The following is a 9,951-nucleotide window of genomic DNA, read 5'->3' as shown; positions in this document are numbered from 1 at the left end:
GGGGATAAATAGTAGTTCCCTATATTTGGAGAACCACCGTTTATTTCCTAAACATTTTCCCTAAAATAAAGATACGAATGGAGGAAGGTTTTGAGAGTATTCCTTAAACTTCTCCTCAAATTATAGGAAAAAAGAAATTATATGACATCGGATGAAAATGCTCTCATGATCTTTGGAGCATCCCATTTGGTCATTCCATTAGCAAGATTGTTGGCTTTGTTGAGTGAAATGCTATTTTTGAACTTATATGTATTATATCATTTCAAATTCTTGTTTCCTTGGAGTTGGAGATGTTTGTATGCTTTCCAAAATACATGAAAGCTATGAACATGTTTAATTAGTAATGGTTTGGTTTGGATGGTAAAGTCTTCTCAAGTCATTCCATCACATCTCATTTCAATATCTAAACATTATGAGTGGAGTTACTATGCCGCCTCACTCTTATCGTTGGGCGTACCGCCCAATAGTTTTTTTTTCTTTTTTTTTTTTACATTTTTAAATACATTTAAATATTTTTAAAAAATAAAAAAATACACCAATGCACTTAAAATCACTTCTTTAATTACTAAGTAAAAAAAAAAAAAAATTGACCAACGGTAAAATGGAGCGGTCAAAATAGAGAGGCAAAATAGTTTTATTCAAACAATTATAAACACAAATACTTTTCAATTCTAAATTTTTAATGTTTTCTATCTAATCATTACCTATTCATTACAATTTTTCCAAATTTTCAAACAAAATACAAAAAATAATTCAATCTTTTTAAATTCTAAAATAAAAATTATATTAAAAATAATATTTTTATTCAATTTTTATTTCTTTCTCAAAATCCCATAAAATATATTAACTCAAAGATAATGATAGGCTTACTACTTCTTACTACTTATTGACTACTTTTTTTAACTTTTTAATTATTATTTTACTTAATGGTTAAAAAAATAACTATTAGTGAACTTGTATATATATTTTTTTAATAATTAAAGATATTTAAAAAAATACTTAAAAGAAAATAATTAAAAAATAAAAATTTCAAATACTCTATATAATAAAATAATAAAAAACTATTTTACTATTATTCATCTCTCTATCCCTAAATCATATATGCAGAGGTTCTTGTAGAGATATGTGAGTATGATCTCCAATCTACGCGTGTGGTGGCCGTCTAATCATCATAGAAACCTCTTTCTTTTTTTTTTTTTGGAGGGATTACAAACCTCTTTCAGAGCTATTAACCAGAGAGCTCTCAGCTTTCATTATTTCCTCACTTTTGCATTCCCGTGATTTCCGGTTTGCTGCAGAAAAAGCTATAATTGTTACCCACTAATACTCGTGACTTTTGGGCAATGAGCATCCTATGTGGGCTGTTTTTTAAACAGATGGGGGACCACATGTTTTCATTTCCCTCCCTCGCCTCTATCTCGATTCTCTACTCAGAGTGGCCAGGATGTTTGTCTAGCCCAATCTTGCAGTTTAGCTTCTCAACTGGCAAGAAAGTTAACGACGCCCAAAGACAACTAGGCTTGTCGATAAGTGGATCTCAGGTTTTTGGGAATGCTAACAGGGTTTGCATTTTGCAAGGCCCAACCCTTCATGGGTAGAATACTTTGATCTAAAGGGCTCTTTAAAAGCCCATTTAGATAGTAAAAATATTTCATCTCAATTCATCATTACAATTTTTTCAAATTTTTATACAAAATATAAGAAACAATTCAACTTTTTCAAATTCTAAAACAATAATAATATTAAAAAATAATATTATAATAATATTTTATTTAATTTTCAACTTTCATCTCAACTCATTTCATCTCCACTCACTATCCAGACGACACCTGCGATAGGCTGTTAGCACCTTTAAGGTTCTATAGAACAACGGTTGGTCTGATCCTCTGTATACAAAGCTCAAATTCCAAAACTTATATGTTAGGTTTATTTTATAATAAATTTAGCAATTAATTTATAAAATAAGCAAGCAGAGCTCAGCCCTCAAACAATCCATGCAATAAATAAACAATGCAAACTAATTCGTAATAATGCTGTTGTGTTAAAAATTTAACTACCATGGAATACATGAAACTTTATTCCTTCCTTGTTCACTACTAGTGCTCGACATTGGAATCTTACTCAAATTAAGGGGTTTCACATAAACCCATATCACCTGAATGCTTAGCTTCTGATCAACATCTACAATAATACAAATTAAGAGGAGGCATTATATGTCTACCTTAACTCAAATTGACATAGTATGGAATAACAGTAGAATTCAGCCACTCATTTCCTTGCAAAAATGCTCCAACTGTAAACTGGCTTGCCTCGGTTGAGCTGTTGATGACCCTATAACCAGGCCATGTCACCCTTGCGCTTGTGTTGGAGCCCGGACCTCTGTTCATATACTCCCCATAATACAGTGTGCTCAGTGCAAACGTGCCATTCCATTCCAGCCATCCAGCCGGGTCAATCAAATCATCAATGTAGGACTGGAGAAAAACCGTCCTAGAATACTCTTTCCACGGACGACCCAGGTAAGTTTCGAAGGAAGACTTCACCGGAATCAAATCCGAAGCAGCTGTAACTTTGCAGTTTAAGATGGAGATCCCAGTGTTCTGGTTAGGGTCTTCTCTCCCTTGAGCAGTGAAAATGTTTCTTTGGTTCTCGTTTGGTTTGCGAGCATAGAGGTTGCAGTTTTGGAAAACTACTGCTGCATTTCCAAAGATGAAGTCGACTGTTCCATAAATGTCACAGTCGCGATAAAACTGTCTGAGCGAATGGACGTAGAGGCTGTCTTGGTAGGCAACAAAGCTGCATTGGTAGAATGCTGAAAGATCTGCACTGCTCCTTAGAGCAACGGCTTGGTGTTTGCTTGGCCCTGCTGAGTTCTCAAAGGTGATACCCTTGGCTATGAATCCATCCCCCACCACAGCTGAAATTTATATCACAACTAATACATGCATCAGATGACGCTAAAGATAGCGTACACTCCAACAAAAGTTTGCAAACATGCCTTTTGTTGGGGACATTGCATAGGCTTATTGCGCCCTATATATAATGTTATTGAGAATTTTGCATCGATCCCAAACATCTAATTTGACATATTATAAAAAGCTTATACATTACACTCTTATTTTAACCGTTAAAAGAAAGTGATGTTACATAAGCCTCTTAACTAATTTTAAGGTAAAATGTGTCGAGTGTGAGCATCTAATAATAAAAAGGTGCAACATGTATTTATCCCTTAAATTTTGTACTTCATATGCTACACTGGTCCTAGAGAAATTGGTTAAGGTGAGGTTTGGATAGTGAATTGAGATGAAAGTTAAAAATTAAAAAAATATTGTTAGAATATTATTTTTGAATATTATTTTTATTTTGAAATTGGAAAAAATTGAATTGTTTATTATATTTTATGTGAAGATTTAAAAAAATTGTAATGATTAGATGAAATGAAATGAAATGAAATCAATTAAGATCAACTTTGAATCCAAATGAGACCTTAGGATTGGTTTTGATTCAGAGATGAAATGAGATGATTTTAGGTGAAAGATGAAAGTTGAAAAAAATATTATTTTTTAATATTATTATTGTTTTGAGATTTGAAAAAATTGATTTATTTATTATATTTTATGTAAAAATTTAATAAATTTGAAGTGATATAAGATAAAACACTTTTCAAATCTAAACATAACCTAAATAGGCTAAAAACATATTTATTCTAGAACAAAGCACGAGAAGGTTTGAAAAGAACGGGAAGATAATTTTTCCCCAGAAGGCTAAAACATACGCATGACATGCGTAACTCTATACCAACCAAGGATAAACCTTTATTTATTATTTATTATTTATTATTTATTATTATTTTTGTCTTTTTGAACACTACGGGGCACCAAAAGCTGAGCTACAAAACAAATTTCAAAACTTTGGCATGTGGTGGAGATAGTTTCAGTACTACTTCAATATGCTTTCCAGTTTTATTTTTTTTATGTTGTCATCAATTAAGAAGAGTAGGTAAAATCATCTAGATAGGTGTTGTGTGCGTGAATCTAATTTCATATATTTTGACAAGTTGAAGAAAGTAACAGAGTGTCAGAGAGAGCACATCAACATCAACATAAGCACTTTTTTTTATAAACATCCAATCATATATTAATTTATCCAAATGAACAACTCATGCTGATCAAGGATCCAAGGAACACAGGCGATGAGCATCAGGAGATGGCGGTCCCAAGCCACCGACAGGCGCTTCTATATAGATTTGTATGAAATATGAATTGTCTTTGTGGAAGGTTCAGGTCAGGGCACGGCTTTATAGATTTGTAATCACACAGCTGGACCACTCCAAATCATCACTATCTCGTCATCTTAATTTCTTCCTACTTGTCAAAAAATATATATACGTAAAATTTAATTTAAATTATGTTATACATCGTCCTTTATTATAAAATACGTTATACATCAACTTATAAATAAAAATTTTCAAATAAAAACTGTTGATCCATTTAAAAACATTGGTCAAGGTTATTTAAAAACCGACGTACAAAAATAGAAAGATGTATTATAATTATTATAAAATATAAATATAAATCTTTATATTAATTTTTGCAATAAAAATATATATAGGTAATGCAATAATAATTAAACTTGTTGATAAAAATATTAGTTTCTTTTTTAAAAAAAGCTATAAAGTAAAAACACTGTGATAAATTTTTCAAATTAAATATGCCTTTTAATTAATTAGATGATGTTCCCAGTAAGTGAAACAAAATAATATTTATATTACGTCTATCTGATGAACACAATAAAAAGAAACAATTTGCATGGAGAGTGGAAGTAAATATCCTCTTTTTTTTTTCTGTTTATTAATTTATAGTTTAATATTTATTCATATATAGTTAACAACTTTGAATCAAATCATACTTATAATGAGATAATGAGTTCTTAATAATTAAAAAGTGTCAATTAAGAAATGATATTTACAGTCAATAAGTATATAAATACTGCACAATATTTTTAAAAAAATAAGTAAATATAAGACTTATATATGATAAAAAATTAATTTTTTAATAATATACGTTACTCTTTTTTAAAACAACTTAAATAATAAGGTATTGTCCCACCATATTATTTCATATATACTACTCATATTTGTCTGATCAGACTCTGATTAATGCATGATACACCATAGGCTTTGTCCCACCATATTATGACCTTAGGTCTGACTGAGTACTATTTAACAGGCCCCGTGAATGTGCCGTCGGTTTTTGAATTAGAATAAACAAAAGGACCGCGCTACTAGGACCGACAAACAAAAGGAAAAGGAAAATGCCTTGCTTGGCGAGCACCCTAAACAACATGCCACTCTCTGTTTCAAAATCAATATTATTTTAATATTTTGTCTTCATCTAGTCCTGTCAGATCGATTTGGGTTTTCTTTTTTAGATTTTTTCGAATCTTAGGATTATTAGATTATATATCTTTGTCAAACATGCATGCATCTAGACTCATTTCTTTCTCGAACAGTTAAATATGGTGCTCAGTCAGTCAAAAACAAAATTAAATTCAAGTTTAATTTTTTTTCGAACGCTTCTACGTCCACCTCTGGATCCAGTACCGTTATTTATTTTGATGTTTTTTTTAATGTATTTTTTAACATTTTTTAATATAAATTTATAATATTATTAAGAAATACTTACTTATTCACAAAGTAAAAATAAAAAATAAAAAATAAAAGAAATTGCCAACCGAGAGAGCTGTAGGAGTAGCATTATTCTTTTCTTAATGCATGCATGTACTAGAGAAAGAAAAAGAGAAAGAAATAAACTTGAAGTATTGATCAAACAACTTACCTACGGTGGCTGACCGGAATGTAGTCCACCCATCCACCACATTCCTACTCGCTTTCACAATCGTCTTTCCAATCCCATCTCCGATGAACATCAAGTTCGTCTTCTTCCTCTCTACCTCCACATTCTCAAAATATGCACCCGCCTTTATGTATATCACAAACCTACGTAACAAATTATACTGTTCGCTCATTCATATATTATTGATATGGAAATACGTACGAAGTAGAGATCAGCACTAAAAAGTTAAAAACAAAACATTAACAAAGCAACATCTTAAATTATTAGCTAGAATTATTACTCTATCTATCACAGACCTGGTTGTGCTCGAGTTTGGGGCTGCAGCAACTGCGTCCCCGATAGTGGTGAAATTTCCAGTGCCATCAGTAGCCACCACCAAGTCATATTTGGTCTCGTTCACTGAAGATTGCAACAGTTTTCGATCTTTCCGCGCAACCCAAGATGGGAAGCCATTTTTCATTTTTCCATACTCGGGGTACACCTCGGATTTGGAACTGTTAATGCCCGGGACTTTCTTCAGTATGGCCAGAGAGTTACTTACGTGGTGAGAGATATTATACAAGCTGTTCTTGATTTCTTCTCTCACATTTCCTTTGCTATAAGCAAACCCATCAAGGCACGTGTACTGGTTGGTCATTGCGGCGCTCAGCAGTGTTTGCAGGTTATGGTAATTCTTGGAGGCTGATGATTTCCTCATGGCGAAGAGGTCGGAGATAGTTGTTCGAAGCTCGGCTATGGTGTTGTCGAAGAGCTCAAGGCAGTCGTCGAGAGCTCTCTTTTCAAGGGGGTCGAGGAGATTCTTGAGCTTCTTCCGGATGCCGGTGCAGTTGGAGGAGGAGCTTTTGACCTCGTAGATGGTGTGGTTTACAGTGGCTGAGATGATCTGTTGGAGAGATTTGGAAGTGAGATCTGGGAAAGAAGAGAGGGTTGAGACGCATAGGTCTGGGTAGAGTGTACCTTGGCATGTTGAATGGGCAACTTGGATGTGTTTGTGGAGGTGTATGCGGGAGGTATCTATGGTTTTGGGGCTTTTCTTCAGATGGGTTATGTGGGAGTGTAGGGCTAAGACAATGGCTGAAATGGCCAAGAATGTTAGCAAGAATACAATTCTTTTCCTTACATTATACATGGCGGATGTTCAGAGATAAAAAGAGAGAGGTTCGACGGAGACAGGCGAGACGGGAGACCGGAAGGGATATAAATTATTATATAATGAGAGATATTTTAAGATATCACCGAAAAAATTTTATTTATTATTTTTACATTACATATCCACGTATATAATTTATTTTTTATTTTTTATTTATCAAATATGTAATACATGAATAATGAGTAGTAGAAATTAATTAGTTTATAAAAATTAAAATAAAATTTTTAAAAAAATATAAAAGAAAAATATAATGTATAATATGTGAAAATAATAAGTAATATAATACGAGCTAATAGACGTACGGCAGCTCGTGATTGTCCTTTTTCTGTTTTAATTAATGGGCCGTGATAGGCCTAGTTGATGCTTGTTAACGTGGTAACACGCGATCATCGTGGGAATGGGCTTTATTGGATTAATGATGAAATTTTTACTAATTAAAAATGCTATAATATATTTTTTTAATTTTAATTATAAATTTTACAAATTATAAATTTTAAAAAACATACAGTTGCAAAAAAGATTCATATCGTTACTCTAATTAATTACATATGGGCCGTGCAATTATGCAAAAGAACTGGACCAGACTATAAAGGTGCGTAGGGGAAGAACACTAGGGAGAAGACAATTATCCAAATTATATAGTCTGTAGTCTGTTGATGTTGTCTCCTGCTGCCCTGCATTTGTCTGTCATTCAACCGACAATAATATCCTTTGAGCCCATGAATGGTAATCAATTTAATAAATCCTTGTATGGATCGAGCAATTAAATTAGCAACTTGAATATAATTTTGTTATATATTATTTCCATCTTTTAATAATTCACAGTTTTTTGCTCTTTTTTATTTTTTTATCTTACAAGTTATTAAAGAGAATTTAAAGAGGATATTGTATCAAACTTCATTTTATAGACGAAGTCATACCCGGCCCAAATTCGAGGACAGTACTGTCAAATCACATGAAATATTTGTGTTCATTTATCTTTATTTTATTCACTTAGTATTTATCTTTATATATATTTCAACTTACATGACCATCAAGCTTAAATAATTAAGAAGATGAACCTCCTCCTCTGTGAGTTTAAGTTTTCCCTCACTTTGCTATGATCTCATCCGACATGTTTGCATGCAGAACAAGGACAAAACGTGATGGCACAAGAAACAGAAGAAGCTAAAACAACCTTCTCAACACAAAGCTAGAAGACCATCTTGACAAAGCAAGAAAAAACTCCTCAGAGAAAACTAGGAGACCCTCAGATCCAGATCCCCACTTCTCGACACAGTATGAATTATTGGCAGTTGACCAGGGTGAAGAATGAGCCATGAAGTGTGGAGAACTTTGCATGGTTGGCCTGCTAATAACAGAAAAAGCTGTCAATAAGGAAGCCTTCAAGTCAACAATGCTTGGCATCTGGAAGCCAAGAGGTTGGGTGCAGTTTCATGAGGTTGGTTTTAATTTGTTTCTTCTTGAATTCCAAAACAATTATGATTTATTAAGAGTGCAAAGAGGAAGGCCATGGTCTTTTGATAGAAACCTTCTTTGTCTGAATGATTTTAATGGTCTACTATCCCAGAAAGATTTATCTTTCACTAAGGAATCCTTTTGGATCCAACTTCATAATTTGCCTTTCTGTGGGATGACAAAAAGCATTGGTGTTCAGGTGGGTAACAAGACATGTATAGTGCAGGAGGTGGATGTAGATGAGGATGAGATTGGCTGGGGTCCTTTTCTTCGAATAAAAGTTGAATTAGACATCACTTTGCCTCTTATGACAGGTTCTCTTATCAATATTCAAGGAAGTCGATTTTGGATCCCTTTTAAATATGGAAGGCTTCCAAACTTTTGTTTTCATTGTGGTGTGATTAAGCATGGTGAGGAAGGATGTTCAAAGGCTGTTTCAAATATCTCTTTTCATATGGCTAGTCACAGCCAGTATGGTGCATGGCTTCGAGCCCCAACTGTTAAATCTTCCAGTTTTGGTGTAAGGGAGGATAGTAAAAGGAAGAGGATGAATGGGGGTTCGAATTCTGCAGGATCGAATGAAGAAGATGATAAGGTGGCTGCTGACCAGTCCAGATATGGAAAGTCTTCATCTAGTGCTGCTAAAAGGGTTGAGTTCTCGGAACCTGCTTTGGCTAAGGAAACTAATAAGGAAGCGGTTTCATTTCCTAATGTAGAACCTCCTGCTACTCAAATTGTTGAAAAGGAAACAGAGGCTAATTTTATGGAGCAGTTACAGGAGCTTAATGGGGCATTACATGGTAAGAATCATATCATTGCTGCTTAATCACAAGGGTAATCTTTTCCCTTAGTCAATGATATCCCGAGAGGTCAGAGCAAGAATCATGTTGAGGTCATTAATAATGCAGTGAATGTGTGTGATATATGTCAAGCAGTATCATTAACTGATCCACTTGGAGGAGATGGTAAAGAAGGGCATGTTAAACCAGGTCGATGGAAAAGGAGGAGGGCTAGAGCCAAAGGGGAGAATGATAATGGTCTTGAGACCAAGAGACTCATTAATAGGAAAAGACTAAAGTCAGTGTTCCGCAAGGATGATTGTGGAATGGATTGGGTGGATGGCCTCAGTCAGAAGAAAGGAAAGTGTGATACTCAAGTAGAGGAGGCTCTTACTAATGAAGTGGCGGTGGCTGAGTTCCAGCCCCGCCAAGATCAATGAATCTCCTAAATTGGAACTGCTGAAGGCTTGAAAACTCTCGGATAATTAGATTCCTTAGTCTTTTGACTAAAGATAAGTCTCCCAACTTGGTTTTCCTTATGGAAACCAAGTGCAATAAGAAGAGAATAGAGTGTATTAGGATGAAACTCAAGTTGGATTTTTGTCTAACTGTTGAAAATATTGGCAGCAGTGGTGGGCTAGCTCTGTTGTGGAATGAGGCCATTATAGTTCGAATTTCTAGCTATTCGGGATGGCATATTAATGCTTGG

General features: G+C 33.9%; 1 protein-coding gene across 1 annotated transcript; it reads right to left on the bottom strand.

The window, feature by feature from the left end:
* Window positions 1-2,054: 2,054 nt before the first annotated feature.
* LOC121260416 (pectinesterase-like) lies at window positions 2,055-7,052 on the bottom strand. Its single transcript, XM_041162278.1, has 3 exons — window positions 6,152-7,052; window positions 5,838-5,998; window positions 2,055-2,917 (listed from the first exon to the last, which is right to left on the bottom strand). The coding sequence occupies exons 1-3, from the start codon at window positions 6,982-6,984 to the stop codon at window positions 2,223-2,225; spliced, it is 1,689 nt and encodes a 562-aa protein (XP_041018212.1). The 5' UTR covers window positions 6,985-7,052; the 3' UTR covers window positions 2,055-2,222.
* Window positions 7,053-9,951: the final 2,899 nt, after the last annotated feature.

Source organism: Juglans microcarpa x Juglans regia, chromosome 4D (assembly GCF_004785595.1).
Source record: "Juglans microcarpa x Juglans regia isolate MS1-56 chromosome 4D, Jm3101_v1.0, whole genome shotgun sequence".
NCBI lineage: Eukaryota > Viridiplantae > Streptophyta > Magnoliopsida > Fagales > Juglandaceae > Juglans > Juglans microcarpa x Juglans regia.
Note: the sequence above shows the minus strand (reverse complement) of the source record. Positions and strands in the feature narration are given on the sequence as shown.